At 37.2% G+C, this 26535-nt stretch overlaps 1 protein-coding gene across 3 annotated transcripts in view; it reads right to left on the reverse strand.

Moving 5' to 3' along the window:
• Positions 1 to 26535, reverse strand: part of LOC124721554 (glycine betaine reductase ATRR-like) — a 314803-nt gene that overhangs the window by 150949 nt on the left and 137319 nt on the right. For all 3 annotated transcript variants that reach the window (XM_047246588.1, XM_047246590.1, XM_047246589.1), the window contains exons 3-4: positions 20212 to 20356; positions 10809 to 11075 (exon numbers count right to left, since the gene is read on the reverse strand). In XM_047246588.1, coding sequence (XP_047102544.1) covers positions 10809 to 11075; positions 20212 to 20356 — 412 coding nt within the window. The remainder of the gene's footprint in view (positions 1 to 10808; positions 11076 to 20211; positions 20357 to 26535) is intronic.

Consider the following 26535-nt stretch of genomic DNA (forward strand, 5'->3'; position numbering starts at 1 on the left):
CTTTGGATTATATTTAGAGGTGATCAGGTTTAGGGCTACATTAATATAATGATCATTAAATATATTAGCTATTAGAAGTGGACCATCAACAACTTCATTTTTGTGTTTTATGGTGATTTTATTACCTGCACTTTCATGTTTACCTGCATGATTATTAATAACTTTCCACATAGCTTTCATTTTGTTGTTACCCTTTCTGATATATGAATCATTGTGCTTCCTTTTTGCAGCAATTATAGTTCCCTGTGCTTTTTCCTATAACACTTGGAATATGGTTTCAAGATAGTATTTTTCTTGCACACTTATGTAGCATTCTAAGACTTTCTGATCATTCTCTGATTTCACTTGTTATAAATGAATTTGATTTTTTAAAATTTTGATTCTCTTTAGATGGAATGAAATATCATAGCAGTATGTATAATTTGACAAGAACTTGCTGAATTTTGTATCTACAGAACTATTCCTTTCCATGTCCCAGTTTACAATTTTTAACATTAGATTAAATACCCTAATGGTCATCATTAATTAATATTCTCTCAATATATCTCCCGTTGTCACTTTTCTCATGAGATTTACCTAAAGTCAATTTAACTGCTTGATGATCAGAGAAACCTGTATCCAATACCTCAGATTTAAAGCCACATTTTGATTTGTCAATGAATATTTGGTCTATAGTACTTTCACTTTTGCTGCTGTATCTTGCGATATCTTCTACACACATGTTCATATTGTATGTTTTTAGCAGATTAACAAGTTTTTGCCCTTTTTTACAGTTGTCCTTGAAATTAATATTGAAATCCCCAAGCACAATTTTGTATTTAGACTGACTGTTTAGATAGTTGAGAGGATTTTACAAATTTTCAGAGAATAATTCAAAGTTGACAGATGGGGACCTATATACACATGCAATTATAATTTTACTATCTGTTAGCACACACACACACACACACACACACACACACACACACACAGTGATAGACACACAAACATACACACAAAATTCAAGCTTTCGCAACAAACGGTTGCTTCATCAGGAAAGAGGGAAGGAGAGGGAAAGATGAAAGGATGTGGGTTTTAAGGGAGAGAGTAAGGAGTCATTCCAATCCCGGGAGCGGAAAGACTTACCTTAGGGGGAAAAAAGGACAGGTATACACTCGCACACACACACACACATACACACATATCCATCCGAACATACACAGACGCTCCCGGGATTGGAATGACTCCTTACCCTCTCCCTTAAAACCCACATCCCTTCGTCTTTCCCTCTCCTTCCCTCTTTCCTGATGAAGCAACCGTTTGTTGTGAAAGCTTGAATTTTGTGTGTATGTTTGTGTTTGTTTGTATGTCTATCGACCTGCCAGCGCTTTTGTTTGGTAAGTCTCATCATCTTTGTTTATATTTATTTATTTGTTTATTTTCCACCCCCTCTGTATGTTTCCCTGTAAAAGCTGCTGATCAACTGGAAGTCTGAAATCCCAACTGCACATTTTTGTACTTCTTGTAGCCAGTGTTCAGTTATACACAAGATAAAAATCTCCTTCAATGAACCATTCAAAAGGACCTCTAGCTTATATAGCTTACTGGTAAAGCCCTGTACATTATGATATAGGAGAGTTAAAGAATTATTCAGTTCTATGACAGGTATGTTTCGTGCTTGGTTACTTATTTGAAGAGTAGGCTCTAGTCTTTTCGTTTCTGACCTGATTTTCACCTCCTGGGGGTCCTGGACCTCTTCTTGGTTGTTTTCTTCTGCTGTGGATTGGGCCATAAAAATTGTTCATATGTTGTTTGGAGGCTCACTTCTGCCTTGTGCTTCATCGTGATCTGTTGTTTTTAACTTCTGTCCACTCTGGTAAAGCTTTCTCCTTAGTCTTTTTACATGGTGATATTGTCTTCTGTGCTGGTTCCCTGCCATTTGTTCATTCCAGTGAAGGTATATTTACTGTTAACTTTTTGGTTTCTTCTTCTGTGATTTTAATATACTGGGGTATTACTGTTTTCTGCATTGCTTCCTTGTCAATTGTTCGTTACATGGTATGCATATTTACTGTTAATTTTTTAATTTCGTCTTCTGTTATTTTCCCATATTGCCCAGTAACATAAAATGTCTGACTGGTAACGAAGCAAGTTTTAAATTTAATTTGAAATTATTTCTCCTGGACAACTCCTTGTCTTAAATTGACAAATTTCTACTTAAAAACTGGTAGCCATAAAAAACTTGTTTTTTTAATGTAGTTGCATGGGTGTGAGTAAAAAAAACCTAACATGTTCATTAATGTTAACAATAATCATATATAAATATCCTCCAATCATTTTTATGATTTTGATAAAAGAATCATTCGTATTATCCATGGAAAATGTAACTACTACCTAATTAACTAACTGTCATGACATTCCATCCCAGCCTAATATATTTGATATTGGGTACTTTGTTTCGTAACTTCCTACTTTGGAAAAAGGAATGTGTCACTAAATCACAAATATTTATTCTGTTTTCTTCATAATTAATTATGGAAGCTATATTTCTGAGTATGAGAATACAGTTTATAGCTCTTCATGGTTGTAGAGCATTAGAAGAGCTTCAGAAATGAAAATTTACATCAGATTAAAAGACTGATAATTTCAGTAGGCTGTTGTTTATTATTGCCTATTATGTAAACATAGCAATACATTCCCAGTAAAAATAAGTATTAGTTTTAAAATATTGCTTGCTCTTTTAAGCTGGTATTTCAAATCAATGAATTATATTACTCATTTCACACATGTCTCCTGTACCCTAATGCACAGAAAAGACACAGTGTTCATACCATATGACATTCTGAGACAGTTTTACATGGTTACGAATGTCTGCTAAATCAGTAATTACAAATCTGGCACAACACTGTAAGCACATAAACATTTTTCTGTCACAGACAAGATATGGAAATTGTTACTGTAAAGTGCAGTAAATAATCAACCAAACCTGCAACAACAACCATCCAGTTGTAACTTACAGTTTGGAGTGGAGTGCAGATACTGGTTTCAGATTTGTACAGTGAAATGTATGTATGCTGATTTTAATCACTGTAGTTCTTTTGAATTTGCCTGACCTGCTCATGAGACACCATTCTAAATTTCAAACATTAATTGAGGTTTCTGAACCTCACATTTGATTCCAGGCTGTCGTGGCTACCAAACAAAAAAACCTAATGGTGAAATCCATCAAGTATGAACCTCTTGATGTGCCTCTGTCATAAATCTTGGAGGGAGGAGGGGGGAAGACAAAATGAGTTTGATACCATTTTTAAGACTTTTGTGTAATCCTGGCTAGATTATGGCTTCATAGGTAAGTACCATGGAGACCTACACATCTCAAAACCACTAATGCTGTTCATCATGGTGGGATTACTGGCCACGGGCACTTACAGAATGAGACACAAATATAATCTTTGTACTGTGTGGGGAGCACTTTCTATATGGTGGCAACTCCTCTCAGTGCATGTGATGGTTGTTGCAGAATCATCATAATTCAAAACCACTGTGTGCTCTAGCATGCACAGAGTTTTACAAATCACAAGAGCAACAAGATTATTTCAGATCTGTCAAAATCATGGGGTAGTAGCTCATGGTGTGGGACAAATATTAACCTCAACTGGAGCTGTGTGATGCACTAGTTACTGAAGACATCCAGAGTTATTTTACAGCTGGAGTACACGAGACACTATATCTCTGGAGATGTTTTTAACCCAATATTTTACAAAATTTTAATGAATGCACCATCTGTACAACAATATTCTGTGTGGATTCCAGCAGGGAGAGACTGTGTTTGAAGCAGAGACCCATACGGTGTTGAGGGCATTTGGGCAGATAAGACACATTTGTGCTGTGAAAGTTTTTGCCTGCTCTTCCTCCCTGAATGGCCTTCAATTTATACAACATACAAATCTAGCAGATGAACAGTCCAGACCATACAGTATATCTTTCTCCACCTATAAAGACTGGGAAGGAAGTGTGATCATGCTGAGAATCAGGACATGTGAGCATAGCATTCATGGCAGACTCTATGGCTCTGTTGAGGTTTAGAGGTATGTGGTGGTGGGAAGATAGTGAGCTGCAGTTGACAGACAACAAATTGAGGCTGGTACAGCCGACTCAGCCATGCATACATCTTTCAGACCCTTAGACAAAATGAAATAGTTTTCACATGGCAACAAAAAGAGTACAAGCTGAAGACTCATGGTTTCTTGCTCCAGCAAGAATACTCATCAATGCATAATTGTTGTGGCATGCAGATTTTAGTATTTTATATTTTAACTGAGTGTATTTTATATTCAGACAAGGAGGAAGGGGCAAGTTTACTATCTGTTGTGTCCTTTATTGTAGTAAAAGAGACAACAAATGTGGTATAATGTTTTAAGATTATGCGAGATGTCCGTTCTTCTTTTTCATTTATTAAGGGGTAGATCTGATTGCCTTATTAATGTAGTTGCCCCACTAATTATTGTTTTCTTTAATCTTATCATTAGCATCACTTCCTGAGTTATCATTACTGTGTCATATTATCCAAGATTTTAGCAGCTTTTAGGGGGCAAACCATTTTCATAGTCTTGTGTGATTAGTGACATACTGTGACTGTGTGAGTAAATGTGAAAGGGAGAGACATAATAAGACTAACTGAGTGTGTGTCTATATAACACACACATCAATACTTAGCAGGGGCACTAATAACCTCATTCTTGAGTGCTCTACAATAAAAAAGCAAGCAGTTGTAAGTAACTGAACAGCCCAGGTGTAACTATAGGTTTGACAAAGTCCATCAAGAAAAGAATCACATGAAGTCAATTGAAAGTACTCACCATAAACAAGCCCAGCAGAAAGAGGCAGGTTGTCTGCCAGCACACATGTATAAATAACTATTAAAAAAATTAACATCTACTACAGTTCCATCAGCATCAAATGAGCAAGTTATAAAATAGTGTAACAGCACTGGAGACATCAGTTTCATATGTGTGGTGTCATCCAAAGATCATGGTGCCACACCAAAGTTGGCAGTACACATCAATACTGCAGACATTAGCAATGTCTTACAGCAATATGCAATGACGAATGGGAGAAGCTGAAGAAGACACGTCCTCTCTCTCAGCACAGCAGTGCCCTTGCAAGGGGTCAATATAGAGCTGAATATGGAAGTGTTCTGTTCAGTTTGCGACCTCTGCTGAAGCAGTTAGCATCATCAAGTAGGACTAAAAAGTTACTCAAGTCTCGGGAATGTGCTTTTGTAAATGCTGAAAATTGAACTTCAGGAGAACAGTTAGTTAGTTAGTTAGTTAACAGTTAATAAGAGTCATAAATTATCACACTCTCCTGTAGCAAAGGATTGTATCAAGTGAAGAAAATCTTTTTATCGGTCATTTAATAAAGTGACCTAATATTTCATATTTTGTAGTCTAGATGAGCCACCTTCCACAGTAATTAAAGAACCCACAGTTACAAAAGGACAATTGTAGTTTCATCTGGTCATAAAGATATGGATATGTAGACCACCTGATATAACCTGAAGATGGCAGTCATGGTGAAATAGGCCTACAGTGATAAACAACATAATCAAATACAGCAACGTCTTTTTTCTCACAACACAATATAATGACTTGCATATGTTTGCATGCAACTATGTGCATCAAGGATCCAACTAGTTCTGAAACGGAAGTCAAAGAGAGAGTTATTTTATTTTTCAGTCATATTTAGCATTGTAAAAAGACAATTCTACATGTGTAGACTGGTCTTGGAACATAACGTATATACTCAAATAACTTACTCATGTTTTTTCCCGAATTTAATGATGAAAAACTGGGGAGTGTGGATTATTCAAAACATGGTTGGAACTGCTCTGCCTCCAATAAGAGATCCCATTATACTACTGCATTGTTGTGGCTTCAGTGTGTAGCATATCAGTAGCACATTAGAAGTGAAGTATTAACAATGACTTCAAACTTGTTAATTGTGGCTACAAGTTCTTATTATCACTCATCCACTGCTAAAGAAAAACTGAAAATTATTGAAGAAGCCAAGAACATTGGAAACCATGCAGCAGGAAGAGTGTATGACATAAGTGAGTGTTGTATTTGTGACCGGCAAAAGAACAAAATGCAGCTTTAAGAAACTAATAGTAATCCCCAGGCATTTTGTGGCCAAAAAGTGAAGCATCCGGACTTCAAAAAAAGGCTCTGGAATTATGTAGATGAGAAGCGACAATATGGATGCATGGTGATGAGTAAAATGTGCCAACTTAAAGCTTTGGTTTTAGCCAAAGAACTAGGCATTACCTGTTTCAAAGCTGACCGGAGTTGGTTATCACGATTTTTCAACCGAAATGGATTAGGATTCCAGAGGAATACTACTGTTGCTCAATGGCTTCCAGGTGATTACAAGGAAACAATAGTGCATTTTCATCATTATGTGATAAATCTGCAACACGAACAGTCCTACATATTATGGCAAATTGGTAACGTGGTTCAAATGCCAGTCTACTTTGAGATGCCACTCGACAACACCGTGAACAGGCAAGAAGAATCCAGCATCCTAATATGAACTTGTGACAGTGAGAAGCAAAGGTTTACAGTGATGTTGTGTGTAACTGGTGATGGATGAATGCTACCACCTTACGCGATATTTGAATGGAAAACAATTCCGAAAACATAAGTGAAAGGCATATCACTGAGAGTGAATCCGAAAGGGTGGTTGGAAAATGAACTTGTGATTGTGTGATGTCTGTTTGGCAATGTCTTCCTGGTGCATAACTGAATTTACATAACATGTTGGTCATGGACAGCTTCCGCAGACATAGAGCTAAGTGCAAGACAAATTACAAGAAGGGAAAACTGACTTGGTCATTATCCCTGGAGGCGTAACATCCATCCTACAACCACTAGATGTGTGAATAAATTGGCCATTCAAAGCTGCACTTAAACAGTGGTATACGTAATGGATGGATGATGAAAACCACAAGTTCACACAGAGTGGAAAAATCAAATGGCTGGATTTGTCCCAGATTTGTGAGTGGGTGAAAAGTGCATGAGACTCCATTCTGCAACCACTGGTGGAAAAAACCTTCACAAAATGTGGTATTACAAATTCACTGGATGGAACAGAGGATGACACTCTATGGGAAGATAGTGACAACAACAATTATTCTCCCACTAGTGATGACAATCAAAGTGATGATGAATAGAGAGGTAAGGGAGCATACATACTGACTAAAATACTTTATTGTGTATATTAACATTAAATTCTTAAATATGGTAATACTTTTTTTTTCCTACTGTAGGTAGGCCTATGGAGTCCCGGCTGGCAGGGATAATGTTCCCAGACCAGCTCCCCAGCTAATGCGCTAGCCAGCAGGCCACATGGTGGCCAGCTGCATGCTGCTGAATTGGTTGTGTTTTAATGATTTATCAATCCGTAAAACAACATGTGAAGATTATTATGCATTTCTTCAAACCAATTGATATCATATATAATTTTGAACACATTGTACTGTTAGAACTTTTTTTTGTAAATAAAACAAATTAAAGCAAAAGAAATTTCCCTCCCACAAAATTATTCAAGGGCGCAGACTATTCGAGTATATATGGAACTACAAGAGGTGCCTTTTACCTGCTTTGCCATGATTCGTGCAAACATGGCCTTTTCAAAGTCACAAATATCATGGTATTTCAATAAACTGTTACAACTTATAAATGATGAAAAAGAAATCTGGTGTCAGAGTTCACCATTTATGATTGTGAGGTCAGGCCGGAATGATGGAGACATTCCTCATTATGAAGGTGTACCCTCATCTTTGATGGCACATTAGATGCTTCCAATGAACAAAACCTCTGCTTAGCGTTCACACATGCGAAGGATCAGGCTGGCTCACCTACTTTACACTTAATTTCTATGTTGCTTTTACTCTGCTTAAATCATTTGTTAATAGTCTGCAGCTGACCTACTCTTTCAAAAGGAACTGATGTTTATACTGTTTGTGACAACTTTGTGGCTTCCAGTGTTCTTTTTCAGTAGACTATCAAGAGGAGCGTTAGTATTGCTTGTGACAGCACACCTGTTTCTGCTTATGCTGATTTTTACTTGTAATTTCTTTGTGCAACAAAGAACTGGCAAGCATCTGAGAAAGAAAAGGAATTTATAACATATTTTGCCAGGTCACAGATGCTAAAGAGTAACTAATGGTCACATTATTGTATGTAGTTATAGCTATTTCAGTAATTTTTTGTAGCCTCACAGAAAAGAACTCAAAATATATTTTTCATTTTGAATAAATAAATAAATTTTTATCAATTACATCACATCACATCAACGTCAACAGGGATGGTGACAAAGTTAACTTTTATCTCATATCTTTACATGAAAGCATCAATTTAAAATGAGATCATTGCTTGCAATCATATTTTTGTTAAATACAAAATGTTTTGAGAACTTTTAAATGAGTAACCTAATTCTATGGCATTATTCTGCATGGGTTCAAGCAGGGAGTATTCTCTTGTATGGTTTGCTGTTATCCCTGGGTCTTGTGTTAAGATTCACTTACCAAAGAAATTTACTGTGCTTAATGAGGATCATACATGATCTTGAAGCCACTGGGCCAGACGAAACACACTCATGGTGTGAAATTCCTTGCCTGCTTCTGACTCCCTGAGTACTCATCAAGTCATACCACGAACGTACCCAGCAGATGAGCAAGTCCAGTCTAGCCTATTCAGGATCTCTTTCCCCACTTGCAAGATCCGAGGCAGGGAGTATCCTAATGCTAGGTAACAGGACACATGTCAGACATGGATACAAATCACCAGATTTGGCAACCAGGGAATCATATACAACTAGAATTGTGCCTTATGTAAACTGCAGTAGGTTAGTTTTGGTGCTGCACACAAATAACATAGTAAATGCTAGGGTTGGTTGTAGTATTGGTTGCATTATTATGGGAAGGTACACAAATGAATATGTGAGAGAGAAACTGGGAGTTGAGAACTTCTCTTTGTTTGTTTGTTTTGCGTATAATTAGAAATGCACATCGTTCACAGTTAGTCCATTGAGTATTGTATATCCTAACAAAATATAAATTGCATTTTATAATAAAAATTAGTTGATCATGTAACTTCTGGGCTTTTGATTAAAGTACAGTTTACATGCACAAACATAAATAATTAATATAATTATTGTTATTTTGTAATCAGCAGAATGTTCTTCATCATGATGAAATGCAAGAGTTCCCTGTTTTTATTAATAAGTGCAAAAGTTGTTTGTGAATAACAGAAACATGTTTTTGTTTTCTGTGTTTTTTTATTTTACTTTTTTTTGAGGAATTTACATTTTATAGCACTATATGATAAATCTTCATTGTTTTTCTATTTTTGCTGCAACATTCCCCTGTTTCACATTACAAATCAACAGTTTTTGAATAAAAGGTGATTAAACATTGACAATTTCAATTTTGTTATAAATACTGTAGCAGACAGGAGGATAACTATGTATAAAAAAATGTTCCACAGGTCATTAGGCCTTTTAAATGCCCTCATACAGTTTCTAGACGGTTCGCTATTTCTTGTTTCTTGGAGAATCTAGTAAGACACTAACTGCATACAACAACAAAGGGATCTAAGTGAGATAATGCCCGATAGGGTTCTAAAACACCTAATGTACAGGTGACGTGGTTATGATCTTAGCTGACCAAGGCTACTATGAAACTACTGTCGTCTATGCTTACTCGTGATAATCTATGGTAGCCTATGGCAATTTTACAACTCTATAGGCAACACAAAACAGCCAAAAATATTAATGTTTCACACATACAAATGTATAAATACAATAGTTATTAGATGGAACATTTTGCAAATAATCACTTTTATTTTATTTTGTTTAATGTGCAAAATGTGAATGGACACAACAGTCACTTTTCTTCCTGTAAATTTGTTGTTTTCCTAGTTGGCAGTAGATCTGTTACCTGTCCATCATACATGCAATATTGAGTAAACAACTATCAGTGGGTGATTTTTAACCTTAGTGGTTTAACAGCATTACTCAACAATAATGGTATCACCAAAAAACAGGACCATTAAGAAAGTAGTAGTTCAGGGTTTATACATCCCAATGGTGATGAGGGCATTAGGTATGGTTCAGAAACAAAACAGAGAAGATGTAATATAAGGCATTCATCTATATATTTTTTCTTGAAAGGTGTGAATGAACCAGTCTTATGCATTTAAAAAATAGTGGTAGAAAGTATAAGATGATCTGAATGCCCCACTTTATGTTAGACAGTATATGTGGCTTAGGCATGGTGATGCAGAGCCATGTTTCAGTGAAGTAGTCAGATGTATACTGAATTAATGTTTTTACAGCAAATGGATAAGCAGAGTAGGATCTTCTGGGTGACTTACAGACACCATTATTAAATTAAATACAGATAGTTTTTTGAGACTATCTGCAACAAATTGTTTATTCAAACCTCTCTTGCAGCACTGAAGTTTTTTGTTATTGCTTGTTAGATGACTGTAGAAAATCCATCAAACACCTAATACATTTGAGAAAGTATTTGAATGCTACAAGACAAAAACTGCAAGTGCATTATTCACAGTAGTAAAAACTCTACAATTACAGCATAAAAAGTACCATAGTAACTTGAAGTCATAGCAAAATGGGCCCTTTGTTGTTACAGACTTTTCTGTTTACTCTGGTATATGCTAACCATGTGTGAATACACATTAATACATTTAATATTTATTTTGTGTGAAGATTATATTGGTATTACACAAAATGCAATGTAATTTTACCTTTAGGTTTTCCAGTGGTTCCAGCGGAGTACACAGTGTAGGCCATGTTATCAAGGGAGCACTCAGCTTCTTTTTCAAATGGTGGATATGCCATGCAGTTTTCAAGCCAATCGCCTTCTAATAGAATGGTCATATCTTCTTCAATCAGACCAACAAGACGATCTGAGAATTGTTTCTTACTGCACACTGCTATAGGTCCTGCATCCTCAAGTACTGACATAAGTAATGAAGGGGGATAAGAGACTTCCAATGGAAGATAAGCTCCACCTGAATAGAAATAATTTTCAATTAACATTTGCTTTGCTATTAACTATTGAAAGTAAGTGTCATCTATGAAGCCTACTTAACAACTTTAAAAAGAATTAAAATTAAACTTTACATGAAGTTAATTTCAATCATATTGTTAAGCATACAATAACTCATCCATCTGGAATAAATAATTGCAATTGAATGGCACTCTATATCAAAAATAGCCTCATACCTAGTATGGAAAAGGGTTATTCCAACAGTCAGCAAGCTATATATTCACAGAAGTCTCTCAACTTTTGATTGGCTGTATTAAATATGTGTTGTTGAAAGTAGTAGGGCACGATTCGTCACAACTTAAAAATTAAAAATCTTTAACTTTTACATAGCATGATAAGGTGAATGATAAATTTAGTACATTTGGGAATGCATGGATTGGATGAGCAAAAAATAATAAAGATGCACTGGCCATTAAAACTGCAACACCAGGAATGATAGAGAAAATATGTAATTTTACTTACTGAACATAAACAGAATAGTAGGAAGAGTAAATTATTACATTTATTGGTCATCTGGGGGTATACAGGGCGAAAACTTTAGTACATAGGCTATCTCTGGCAGTGATAACCACTCTAATCAAGCCGGGTATCAAGTCAAACTGAACTTGGATGACAGGTGGAGATACATCATTACATGCTGCTACTGCTCTATGCCAGGGTTCATCAATTGTATTAGCTGGTGAGTGGTGGCTTTCCAGTCTCTCAGCAACCCATAGTTAGATGTTTGTAATGGATGAAACATCTGGAGACAATGCAGGCCAGAAGAACAGACAATAAGTCAGGATAGGATGGGCAACATGCAGTCTAGTGGTATCTTGTTGAAATACAGTGTCACAGAGTCCTTGAAGATATGGATAATCACTATCCTTAATACATTAGAAATGTAATGGCTGCTGTCCAGATAATTGGCTATGTGAGCCATAAGTGATCGTGTTGTGCACCCAAATCTCATCACACCAGGTGCTGGGCCTTTATGATGATGGTGAATGGAGCCTGGCAACCTCTGTTCTCCTTGGAGCATCCACACATGCATATGTTTATCATTATGCTGCAAACAGAAATGGTATTCACCTGCAAATACACGCTGCCACTTCTGTGTCCAGTGTTGTAGTTGGGAACACCACAGTTGGCACACCTCCCTCTACTGTTGCATCAAGGGAAGCCACAGCAATTGATACCACAATGACACTCAGCAGAGCTCTAAACATCATCACATTGTCTAAGGATACATGTCTTGCTACAAACAAGCTCATCTCCTGATTTAAGGTATGCACAGTAGGCTGCAAAATCTTGCATGGACGAGTGAACAATGTGTCTATCCTCTCTGGTGTTAGTCGAGTGGGACAACTGAGATCCTGCATGGAATAGAATACAGACTGGAACCCACTGATTCCATATTTATATGACAGTTGTGGGCTCCTGAGCAATGTGAGCAGTAATACCATGGAACAATAAAACTGCAATCTTGATAGGTAAACCTGCAGTATTAGTTTTCTTTATGCACAGAATGTAGACGGCATTATTCCTATCTATTTTGTGTAGTTGTGCTGAAATGCTTATCATTTGCATATTGAAGTATATAGCACATTTCATGCCAGTTTGAAATTTTTTGCATGCTGCCTTCATCATGTTGTAATGTTATTGGCCAATAGTGCAGACTGAACAAAAAGATGTTTCTCCCTTTTTTTCTGTTAACATTCAGTTTCAATACACGGAAAAAGCAAAACTTCAGAAAGAGTGCGTTATTTCAGTTTTAAAGAGGTTCGAGTAAGAATTTGTAATTTTTCCTTGAAAAATCTGTTCTGGAATATATTTTGAAGGTTTGTGTAGCTGGTACAGGATTTGAGTTTAGCTCATTCCAAATAAGAGGGCAGGATTTTCAGGGATTCAGGTAACATGAAAAAAACAAAACCCTGAAATAATAACATTCTGAAATAAATATAATATTATATCTACAAACTAACAACTGAAGACAGGAAAATCACAAACTGAAGCAGCAAAAAAATACTGGAAAGGCCTAGCTAATTATTATTTGCAGAACTGAACTGTGAGGCAACAGGTCACCATATGAAAAAGTTTATTTTGTTTACAAGCATTATAATTTACATCAAACAATGAATCAATGTTCACTACCATTCCTGTTAAAGCTACTGACTTCTTCATTCTTGGTCTTCAGTGCTATTTTTACAACATTACTCGGAGTATATTTTGCAACCATCCCCCTAATATTGTCAAAATCATGTCAGATTCTATGCTGATCCCCATATTACTCTAGATCCCTCAGTGGCAAGACTTATTTTGTCAAAACTTAGCTACCTGTGAGAAGACTCATATATCAGCTGATCAGCAACCACTTTTGTATATCCTGTGTCAACATTGTGATCATTCAATTGTTATTAACAATGAACAGACTCAGGCAGTGATTAAAATGGCAACAGAACAACAAAACTGTTACTGAACATGTCAGCTTCACCAGACTGTAACTTCAGATCGTCCTCCCTGCACCCATTACCCAGGACTTGTCAGGTGAGAACTTATTCTACACCATGTGCTTATTTCATATCACCTATATGGCTTCAATTCATCCAAATCACTTTTGTTATTATCAATGACCCTGTTGGTTAGTGTCTTTAATACATTCATGCTTCTATAACCTCCTCACCACTTCACATTTATTTATTTCTAATTGTCACATATCTTCTACATTTTGCATCTCCTTTTGCTATCTTCTTTTTCTTCCAGTTTTTTCTTATTCAGTCATTCCATTGCTGCAATCTTAGTGTCATCCATGCTTCAAGACAAGGTACTAGTGACAGACTAAGAAGCATTCACAGAAGATTGCCAGAATCTGAAGAGTTTTTGAAATGCAGTGGTCTGCCATAATAACTTGTACTTCAAATCTGCTAAAACTCAAAATATAATAGCAGTGGAATTCTTGGGACAAATCTAAGTGTTCTACAGAATGTCAGGATACATGGAACTTGAGGCGATGAATTTGTAGTGGTAAGTAGGGGACAAAATTTCTCTGCTGAGAACTAGCCAAGTGTGTAAAATCATTTGAACAAAGTTAACTAGCAGAGTACATTAAAAACTGAAATTGGATACTTCTACTAGATACCATACTTATCTGCAGAAATAACTGAAAATTTCATAGAAAATCTGAGTGCCCCAGTCTACATTTCTCACTCAGGCTATAATACTGCAACAGACTTTAACTATACTGCAATACAGTGAGAATATTACAATTTCATAAAACCTCCCTTAAACACTAATATAAGAACATACTTTAAAAACTACTCAGAACAGGTAGTTCAAAGACTAACTCAAAAGTTTTTTTATGATGAACAGACTTTTCAATGAGGATATTGACATAAAGACTAGGATAAATGATAATGGTACAATTACAGTAACAGTGATCAGTGGGTTATGAAGTGCTCCAAAGACAAATAGTAGCCTGCACAAACAAGTGGCAACATCATTTCTAAAATAGGAGATAGATGCTCTTAAAACTGGCACAGAATATTCAAGTGAATTTTGTGGCACATGCTAAAGAAACTAGTTGAGCAAACTCTATAAATATAAAACTTCCTGGCAGATTAAAACTGTGTGCCCGACCGAGACTCGAACTCGGGACCTTTGCCTTTCGCGGGCAAATATATATATCTAGCAAAAGACTTAAGGATGTTGAAACCTTCATCATGGTACACAAAAAATGTAAGAGCACAAGAAACAATGCCCACTTCACAATGGTCCTGATGTGGAATGTAGAACTGAAGTTAGGCAACTGATAATTTAAACAAAAAATGATGGATCCTCAGAAGGGCAATTGCAAAAATTACTCAGAATGGTGCATTAGGCACATTCTGCACCCCACCACAACAGTACAACATGCAGAGAAGGATGAAGTCATGAAGAAAGATGCAGCCACTGCCCCTGTACTATACACCAGCACACTATCAGGAAGAATTGGGTGCATATTGAAAAAGGACAGAGTAAGAACTGTCTTCTGCTTTCCCAATAAAACAAGGACATTACTGGGAAGTATTGAGGTGATCTTGGTTTAAGGAAGGCTAGTGTATATCAGATTATGTGCCAATTTGCAAGACATATATTGGACAAAGAATGAACACCATCAAAGATCGATGCAGAGAACGCCAGTGGCACACATGACTAATCCATCCCATCAAGCCGGTAGTCACAGAGCACTGTTTGTCTGAGACTCATCAGATGGAATACTGGGACAGAGTCGTCAGAGAGACCATCAAAATATGCATCAGGAAATATCTCATCAACCGTGACTGTGGCTACTACCTCAGCAAGGCTTGGGAAGCAGCATTGGGTCTAATTAAGAAGACACTCAACAAACATTATGTTCCAGCGGTCAGGACAGATGGATTAACTACACCCACACTACCGCAACAAGGGGCGCCCTGCTAGGCGTTGCCCGCCACATATGTCAAAATGACTGCCTGCTCTGCTGCTGATGAGTCCTTGGGCATAGATAACATACAGAATGGCTTGTGGGGGCACGTGATATAAGTTGGCCATACACCCCAGGAGAGCAGTTTGTCAACACACCTGACAATGGCAACAAGTATTATCGTCAAAATATTGTGCCCATTGGACACTTCAAAACAGTTGTACACCTGTAGACTGTTTGATCGACAAGTTCACCAGGAGAAATGAAAGACTCACTAATCAAAATGTTCAACAACTTTTGTAAAAATTCTGTTGAAGGATCACCCCAAAATTGCTGCTGTCGGCACAAGACACAGTGTTCAGACGCATGTTAATGTTGTAGAGGCTAAAACTGTAACAGCTGTATGAAAGCTGAAATACTGATTTTCACTTTCAAATGGGTCATCAGAAAGTAAAATAAAAGAATTTGATTGTAATGACTCTACAAAGAGGAGTAATGTTGATATCATGTTGCCTAGGAAAAAGGCTGATACTGTTAAAATTCAACAATACCCCATGTTTTGAAAGACTTACTGTAAGGTTTTGCACAGAAATTTGAAGTATCTTATCTCCAGTTTTGTTGTAACTGAGATTCCTTGAGCAGAAAACTGCCTCCAGTCTTTGGAGGAGAGCACAGGTTTTAACTACACACAGAAATGGCAACAGAACTAATCCACAGGAAATGCTATACCCCTAACATCTTTCTGTAGTAGATCTGTAGAATGTATTGTGTCCAAATGTAATAACACATCTGAAACAAAATGATCTTCTGCATAAGCTTACAAAAAGGCTATTTATGCAAAACCCAATTTGTACTCTTTGTACCCTAAAGCACTCTTTAAGGGGTATTTGGGTGGTTCCATGGTCCCGTGATATTCAAAAAGCATTGGGTTCAATATTGCTGTGATTTAAGCTAACGGAAATGTGCTAATATGGAATATGCAGCCTTTTTTGTGAATGGGTTGAGACCTTTTTGACATGCAGAACACAGCATATTATCCTGGAGATGGGAGGATTCACAAACACAGAAGTAATTTTGGATGATCCCAAGAAATAGAGATAGTGCTACAATATCTGCAACTATATGTGTACATACTCTGAAATCTATCTTATAGTGTGTGTGAACGGGTACCATATGACACTATAACAACCTTGTCTACCTATCTTCTTCCATTTGTGAAAGTGCATCAGGAGAGCAACAGTCAGTGTCTCTGTATAATTCAAATTTCTATGATTTTACTGCTATGTACATTTTGTGACAAATTTGTTAGAGTAATAAATATGTTGCTTGAAGTATTTAACAGAAGTATTATGTGAAAAAAGGCAGTAATATGCAATCAGATCATGATAAGACACAACTTGATGGAAAGACTGGAAACTTGCTGTAAATGTATATAAATTACAGTTTGTGAATCATAGAAAGCTAGAGATACCAAACAAAAGCCTGTGTAACAGTGTATGGGAAAATTCAGTGGAATAATCAAAATGTACATCATCGGTGAAGTAATTGACAGACTTCAATTCATTGGTAGGATCCTGAAAACTACAGTTTGTGCAAAAAACAGATTACTTGCATGACCTATCCTGGCACAGTGTTGAAGTGTGTGAGATCCATATTATGTCTAATAGGGAACATCAAGCATTCATAAAGAAGGGCCAGTGCAGATAGTCATAGGCTTGCTTGACTTGCATAAATTCAGAAAAATTTGAGCAGGAGGAAAGATTCCTAAAAGCCCATAAAAACTAGACTAATACCAATTTGAAGCTCTGTCCCTGTAAGGAAAGGGAAGAAACTTCAATATATGGGAAAAACTGTAGAAAGGCCTTTCCACTTTACATTTATTTGGAGCACGGCCAGTTCGAGAACATTTTTCCACATTGGTGATATACTGTATCATTTGGTGCCCCCCCCCCCCCTCCATCTCTCACTCTCTCTTTGATATACTTCATCTGTGTCAGTTTTCACTTCTAATTATGACACACCCTGAATAATATAAATCTTGCACTTGTGTACTTCTCTGCTTGGCATCAAAAGTGGCTGCTTGTGTTTATTGGGCCTTAAGCTGGCCCTCGTTTGGCTAGTATAATTACAAATCTAGAATTTTGTTTATTTATTTTTATTTGTTTATTCATTTATTTTAACTCCAGTGTATCCAGGTAATGAATAATTTTCTAGGATGCAGGAAGAGAGAAAGAGAGAGAGAGAGAGAGAGAGAGAGAGAGAGAGAGAGAGAGACAGAAGCACAAATGATTGCAGTAATTGTTATAATTTACATCAAGACATAGAAAATACAATGTAATAAACTATTTAGTCATAACATAACAGCAGTTTTTTTCATTGTGTTTACAATGAGCAAACAGAATGGACAACAGATACGGTACTTAAGGGAAATTGAAGGCTTTGCAAAATAAAGGATAAACAATGTTCATAAATATCTACTGATGACTACCAGCTACCACTAATTTACATATGTGTTAAAATTAGTGAATTGCAATCAAAAGTATACCAGCATCAGATTGTTCAAATTTAACACAGGCATTTGGAATACAAAGACCCTGTGGATTAAGTTAATGTAGGTAGAACAGAATTGCCAGTTATATAAATTACAGATATTATTATTGTTGGTTACAATATTCATCCAGGGTACATATGGGGTTTTCTATGATTGACTACTTAAACTGTTGTTTGAATTTTAAAAGTTTGTTCACAATAGATTTAATTTGAGGAAGGAGCAACTGATCAGTTTTTTTTTGCTTGTATAATGCACCACTTCCTATAGCACATTAAGGTTTTTAGTTCACACTGTACATCAAGATTTCTCCTTGTATTGTGGCTGTGTTATTTGATATATACAGGATCTGATTCTTACAAATAAAACACATCAATGAGCAAATGTATTTAGGGATATTATTAGCAGAATTCCTAATTTTCTAAAGAGGTTTCTTTGTGAATGTCTGGGGTGAACCCTGCACGTGACTCTCATCACACATTTTTGGGAGGTGAAAACCCTTGTTACTTTTGTTTGGTTCCACCAGTATATAATTCTGTAATCTGACAGTGAATGGAAGCAGAAATAGTGCGCAGTTTTGACAGGATAAATATTCCAGCCAGAAATAATTATATGGACAGAATAACGGGCCGAACTTAGATTTTTTTCTACGTGAAGACTATGATCAATCCACTAAGATTATTCTCAGAATAAGAATTGATATGAATCCACAGTTTTTAGGTCTTGACAATTACATATAACATTTACCTGGTACCTGCTGCATTCTCTTAGTAGCAGTGAAATGAGTAAACTGTATTTTGTTGCATTTAGTGGGAATCTATTTGAAGCAACTCACTTTTTAATGCCATTAAAGGGAATGTTTGCAGTTTCCTTAAGATTGTTTTGGGTATTTTGTTAGTAATAATAATTGTATCATCAGCGAAAGTGTAAAATGAATCTCAGAGATGGCACACATCATGAGATCATTAATAAAGATGAAGTATAATAGGGGACAAAGCTCAGGGTCATGTGACACTTCTCAGTTAATAGGATCCCACTTAGACGATACACATATTCCATGTGCAATGGTTCAACAAGACGTTTTGCTTTCTGTCATTAGATACAGTTTAATCAACATTCTGGCTATCTCACTTAACTTGTAATGCTCTGTCTTCCTTGTAAGACTCTCACTGTTGATTCAATCAGAAGCCTTGGATAGATGACAAAAGGTTTCAGGATTCCAACACCAGACATTCTTCTATTAATGGATTATTAAAACAGGCTGATAAATGAGAATATTACTTGTTTAGTTGATACACCCTGCTGGTAACCAACATGGCTTTAATTCAGTGAGTTGTAGTTTTTGAAGTGTTTCCCTAAAATTTTATGAATTGGTTTCTCTGAATTTTAAAAAAGCATGCTAGAAGGCAGACTGGGTGATACACAGTCATCTATTTCAAAAATATGTTTGACAGAAGCATACTAATGTCTATTTAGGATAATTCCTTATTGCAATGAATTGTGAAAAATACAACACAGTATCTCATTTATAGTATAGTAACAGTACACAAGAATTTTAATGGCTATTTCATTCACTCCAGAGAGTTGACTGCCATTCTTTCATTCATCTTGGGCAAATAACCTCTTGTGATGTAAGCTTACAAAGAATTTTCTCCCCATTTTCACTTCTGGTTTCAGTTCTTTCATCTCTCAGAAGAAACTTGATTAGAAGCTGTTACATCATTACAATCTTACAAAGTGGTCTATACAAAACATTTAATCTTTTGGTGTCTACAACTATCTGATCCGACATTAACCATTTTACAGTCTCCAACCTTGGAGAGAAGAGTGCCATATGACACTCTTCCACCAATTTTATTTTCTTGTAGATTCATATGTTCCTCTGCATTTCTGAGATTCATTATTTATGGCTTAAGCTATTTCTACACACTTTTGAAAGAAACACGCATTTTACTACTTAAGAAGGAACAAAACTGCATGCAGTTCATATCATAAGCTACTAACTTATGATGTCCAAACATTATGTTGAAGATAATGATTTCTTGAGGCTAGAGATAGTTGGTAAAGTTATTTTCTTTTAGAAAGTGGTGCTGGTTATTTTAGAAACTGACTGCTAGTACTAATTCTTACCTGCTCTGAGTATTGCGATGTATGAGATTGTGTACTCAAGACAGCGATCCATTAAAATTCCCACAACAGTGTTCTTTTTCACTCCCATATGACGTAGTCTTACAGATAGAAAATAAGTTAATCTGTCAAGTTCTTCATATGTGATCTGTAATAATCATAAACTACATTTTAATTCATGTTTAAAGTGAGTTTTATTTTTTAATGGGCTGATGAGAAAGATAACTGAATTGAGGATATTATATCACAAGCAGACTTAGAATATATTGTTCCTGAAACTATTCATACATCTTTAAAACATGACAGTATGGAGCTGCATGTTAATTTTCTCATAACTCATTAAACGTATTAGTCATTTAATTGTTCATCATAAAGATTTTATGTTTCCTTTGCTGTCATGTGAACACACCATAAATACAGAACACGGCCTTCTCATATGTCAATGCTGCTGTAGCACAGAGAGTTTTTGATTTGAAATGACAGGGAACGTGTGACTGACATGATGAGGGTCAAACAGTAGTACAAAAGGAACTCGCACACCCAGCTACTGTTCCATCCACATCTCCATCCTATCTCTTTACATATGCAAATCAGTATATTATCATTTACTGTGTATGGTAATTTTTCATATACACTTCGTGGCAAAGAAAATGAAGCACACAGAATGGGAGGAGGAAACGAAATGGAGTTTCATAGGTTGAGAGGATATGTGATGCTATTGCAGTGATTACAAAATTGAGCCAAAATGACAAAGAACTTTGTTGTATAAGCTCACTCATCAGTATGACATTGCTCCCCCTCTGGCCTGGATGCATGTACTGATTCCACTGAGAAGGGTTTCATAAAGCTGTTGTATCCTCTCTTGCTGCAAGCTGGCCCACAACTGTTGCAATTGGTCCTCGATATCCTGCGTACTGGCACTGGGATGGAGTTCATGTCTGAACTTGTCCCACACGTTTTGTGGGGGACAGATTTGGGGATCTTGCTGCCTACAGGAGTTCCTCAACATCGTACAGTCAGTTCATAGAGATATGTGCCATATGTGAACTAGCATCGTCCTGCTGAAACATGGCCTCACGATACTGTCACATGAGAGGTTAAAAATGAGGACACAGGATGACTGCAATGTACCATTGTGCCATCAGGGGTATGCTCAATCACTACTAGCAATGACCTGAAGTCATACACAACGGCTCCTCGTAGTATGCTGTCTTGTCAAAAACACTGAAAGAATGGGAATTTTGCCCAGGTTGCCGCCACACTCGTCGATGACTGTCACCTAGGGTAGGGCAGAACTGCAATTTGTCGCTGAATACAATGTGACACCATTCATCAGCAGTCCGTACTTCCCAGTCACAGCACCACTCCAAACACAACAATTTGTGTTGTAGTGTTAACAGCAGGTCTCACACGGGGTGGTAATTCCCTACTCAGGCTGCTGCTGGTCTCAGACCAATGGTTGCAGGATGACACAGAATGTTGCAGGGACTGAATTACTTGCTCTTGGATGGCAGGTACAGGTTTGAAGATATTACAGCATGTTTGGTGCACAACACGATCCTCCCTTGTGGTAGTCAGTTGTGGTCAAACAGCACTTTGAAGATAAGTATGGCTGCCCTCACACTTTTGTGCAGTCCAGCATTGGATCACTGTCACATCTAGATGCCCCACAAACCTAGATACTGTGAAATTTGACTATCTGGCCAAATGTAGACGCATAATGACGACTCCTTTCAAACTCTGTCAGGTGCTGACAACACTGTCTTACTCGAGTATGCAGCATCTCCACACCATTCACAGTGATCATTCGACATCTGACACGGTTGACGCCTCCTGGTAAAAAACTAAACATGAACAACATGGTCACTCTGGTGGCCACTCTACGTGTCTTTGAGAACTGCAACATAAAGCTTTGTGTCGTGCAGTCATCAAGGATACATGAGTGGACGTTCATCTCTGAAAGCCCGTATCAATGATATTTCGTTGAATGGTTCGCACGCTGACACATGTTGGTGGCCCAGCATTGAAATCTGCAGCAGTTTGCAGAAGAGTTGCACTTCTGTCATGTTGAATGATTCTCTTCAGTCACCATTGGTCCCGTTCTTGCAGGATCTTTTTCCAGTCACAGGGTTGTCTGAGATTTCATGCTTCACCAGATTCCTGATATTCATGGTACACTCGTGAAATCGTAAAATACCCACTTCATCGCTACATCGGAGATGCTGTGTCCCATCTCTCATGTGCTGACTATAACACCACAATCAAACTCACTTAAATCTTGATAACTTGCCATTGCAGCAGCAATAACTGATCTAACAACTGCGCCGACTGCAGCACCATATTCTGCCTGTTTACAAATCTCTGTATTTGAATATGCATGCCTATACCAGTTTCTTTGGCACTTCAGTGTCTATAATCAACTCAATTTAGTACCTCTTCAGTAGTTATCCAATGTACTCTTATAATTTTCAGCATTACTTTGTAGCATCTAATTTCAGAAGCTTCTACACTCTTTTTATCTGTAGTATTTATTAACTACATTTTACATTTGTAGAAGTCTCCATTTCAGACTAATACTTCTAGAAATGATGTCCTAATACTTACATGTATATTACAAGTTAAAATATTTCTCTTTTTCAGAAACAATTTTCTTGCTATTGTCAGTCTGCATTTTGTGGTTATCTTTTCTGTTTCTGCCACTGTCTATTTTGCTACACAAATAACAAAAACATCTACTATGTTTACTGTCTCATTTTTTAATCTAATTCTCTCAGCACCACCAGATTTAGTTAGATTATAATCTGTTAGTCTTGTTTTATATATATTGACATCCATTTTAGAACCTTTTTTCAAGAGCGTATTTTTTCATCAAAAACCTCAAAGTCTTTATTTCTTTTCCCTGAACTTTAATCCACTTCTAAAATTTCTCTTTGGTTTCCTTTACTGCTTGTTCAATGTAGAAACTGAATATCAAAAGGGACAGGCTACTACTGCTTCCCTTTCATGTTTTTTGACTCTCATATCTGCAGTTTGGTACCTGTAAAAATTGTAGATAACTCTTGTTTTATTGATGTGTGTTTTCCAGCCAATATTGTTAGAAATTCTCTCTAAATCTAAAAGTACAACAAATGGAGATTTGCCTCTCTTCATCTACCTACTGAGATAAGTCAAGGAGACAGTATAGTTTTACATTTTCATACATTTCTTCAAAATCCAAATTGATCTTCCCTGTGGTAGTCAGTTTATATTCTTCTGTAAATACTTCATGCCAGTATTTTGCAACTATGATTTATTAAACTGATGGCTCAGTAATAGCCACACTTGTCAGAACCTGTCTTGTTTGGAACTAAGGTAGTAACATTATTCTTGAAGTCTGAGGGTGTTTCCCTTATGCCATATGCTGTATGTTTGAATGCCAGATGAATAGTTTTGCCATCATTGTTCTCCCAAGGATATCAAAAATTCTGAGGGAATGTCATCTACTCCAGGCACCTTGTTGCAATTTAGGTCCTTCAGTGGTCTGCTAAATTCTTCTCATCGTATCATGTCTCCCATCTTACCTTCATCTAATCCATTTTACTTTTCCACAATATTGCCTTAAAGTTTGTTTCCTTTCTGTAGCCATTCTATACAGGGTGTTACAAAAAGGTACAGCCAAACTTTCAGGAAACATTCCTCACACACAAAGAAAGAAAATATGTTATGTGGACATGTGTCCGGAAACGCTTACTTTCCATGTTAGAGCTCATTTTATTACTTCTCTTCAAATCACATTAATCATGGAATGGAAACACACAGCAACAGAACGTACCAGTGTGACTTCAAACACTTTGTTACAGGAAATGTTCAAAATGTCCTCCGTTAGCGAGGATACATGCATCCACAATCCGTCGCATGGAATCCCTGATGCGCTGATGCAGCCCTGGAGAATGGCGTATTGCATCACAGCTGTCCACAATACGAGCACGAAGGGTCTCTACATTTGGTACCGGGGTTGCGTAGACAAGAGCTTTCAAATGCCCCCATAAATGAAAGTCAAGAGGGTTGAGGTCAGGAGAGCGTGGAGGATATGGAATTGGTCCGCCTCTACCAATCCATCGGTCATCAAATCTGTTGTTGAGAAGCGTATGAACACTTCGACTGAAATGCGCAGGAGCTCCATCGTGCATGAATCACATGTTGTGTCGTACTTGTAAAGGCACATGTTCTAGCAGCACAGGTAGAGTATCCCGTATGAAATCATGATAACGTGCCCCATTGAGCGTAGGTGGAAGAACATGGGGCCCAATCAAATCATGACCAACAATGCCTGCCCAAACGTTCACAGAAAATCTGTGTTGATTACATGATTGCACAATTGCGTGCGGATTCTCGTCAGCCCACACATGTTGATTGTGAAAATTTACAATTTGATCACGTTGGAATGAAGCCTCATCCGTAAGGAGAATACTTGCACTGAAATGAGGATTGACACATTGTTGGATGAACCATTCACAGAAGTGTACCCATGGAGGCCAATCAGCTGCTGATAGTGCCTGCACATGCTGTACATGGTACAGAAACAACTGGTTCTCCCGTAGCACTCTCTATACAGTGATGTGGTCAACGTTACCTTGTACAGCAGCAACTTCTCTGACGCTGACATTAGGGTTATTGTCAACTGCACAAAGAATTGCCTCGTCCATTGCAGGTGTCTTCGTCGTTGTAGGTCTTCCCCAGTTGCGAGTTATAGGCTGGAATGTTCCGTGCTCCCTAAGATGCCTATCATTTGCTTCGAACGTCTTCCTGTCAGAACACCTTCGTTCTGGAAATCTGTCTCGATACAAACGTACCGCGCCACGGCTATTGCCCTGTGCTAATCCATACATCAAATGGGCATATGCCAACTCCGCATTTGTAAACATTGCACTGACTGCAAAACCATGTTCGTGATGAACACTAACCTGTTGATGCTACGTACTGATGTGCTTGATGCTAGTACTGTAGAGCAATGAGTCGCATGTCAACACAAGCACCGAAGTCAACATTACCTTCCTTCAATTTGGCCAACTGGCGGTGAATCGAGGAAGTACAGTACATACTGACGAAACTAAAATGAGCTCTAACACGGAAATTAAGCATTTCCGGACACATGTCCACATAACATCTTTTCTTTATTTGTGTGTGTGGAATGTTTGCTGAAAGTTTGGCTGTACCTTTTTGTAACACCCTGTATATTTCTTCCACTTTTCAGTCTTCACTTCTTTGCTTAGCACAGGCTTACCATATGAGTTCTTGCTATTCATGCAGTTGTTTCTTTTATCCCCAAAGGTTTGTTTAATTTCCTACAGGTGGTATCTACTTTTTCCATGGTTATGCTTGCTTCCACAGCTTTGGATTCCCCCTCTACACTTTCCTGCTTTGCCATTTTACACTTATTGCCATCTCATTTTAAGATGTCTGTATTCCATTTCACCTGATTCATTTGCTGTTTCTTTATTTTTTCACCTTTTGTTAATTAAATTCAATATCTCATGCATTATACAAGGATTTCTATTGCATGTTGTCTTTTTGTCTATTTGGTGCTTAGCCATCTTCACTATTTCATTTCTAAAAGCTACTCATTCATTTTCTATTTTATTTATTTCTTCAGTTTCAACCAGTCACTAGCTAATACATCCCTAGAAACTCTGAACAACCATTGAATCTTTCACTTTATCTAGGTCTCATCTCTTAAATCCTTCTGCCATTTCTTCCTTCCTTACTTGTTGTGGGGGTTCTTGAACTGTTGCCACATTTCACATCTCTGTTGCCAAATACCTCGATCTCACCATTCATCTTCATGCTCTTCCATTCCTCCTCTCTCCATCACTTCTTGGATACCACTTAGCCTCACTTTCCATGGTCTTCCTCTTCTTTTCCTTCCAGGAGATTGTCATGAAATTACTGTCTTGGGCCATTCATCTTCACCCATTCTTTTGACATACCCAAACCATCCTAGCTGTCTTTCTTCTATTTTATCCATAATGCTGTAAAGAGCCTGTGTCCTTTCTCTTATTTCCTCATTTCTTATGTGATCAAGTCCGGACATTTTACAGTTTCATGTCAAGTGGTCCATTTCTAACACTAAGTCTTTTTTCATTTCTTTTTGTGAGTTCCCATAGGCTGTTACTGGGTCCACGATGGATTTGTATAAATGAATTTTAACTTTTAAACTCATTTTTGAGAACTGAAGTACAAAGTTTAATTTTTGGATAGCCGCCCTACCCTGCCTGATCTCTGACACATCTTCCACCATGTCATAGGATACTACACAGATACTTAAACTCTTTAACACTTCAATAAGAT

The sequence above is a fragment of the Schistocerca piceifrons genome, chromosome X, assembly GCF_021461385.2.
Source record: "Schistocerca piceifrons isolate TAMUIC-IGC-003096 chromosome X, iqSchPice1.1, whole genome shotgun sequence".
Lineage (NCBI taxonomy): Eukaryota > Metazoa > Arthropoda > Insecta > Orthoptera > Acrididae > Schistocerca > Schistocerca piceifrons.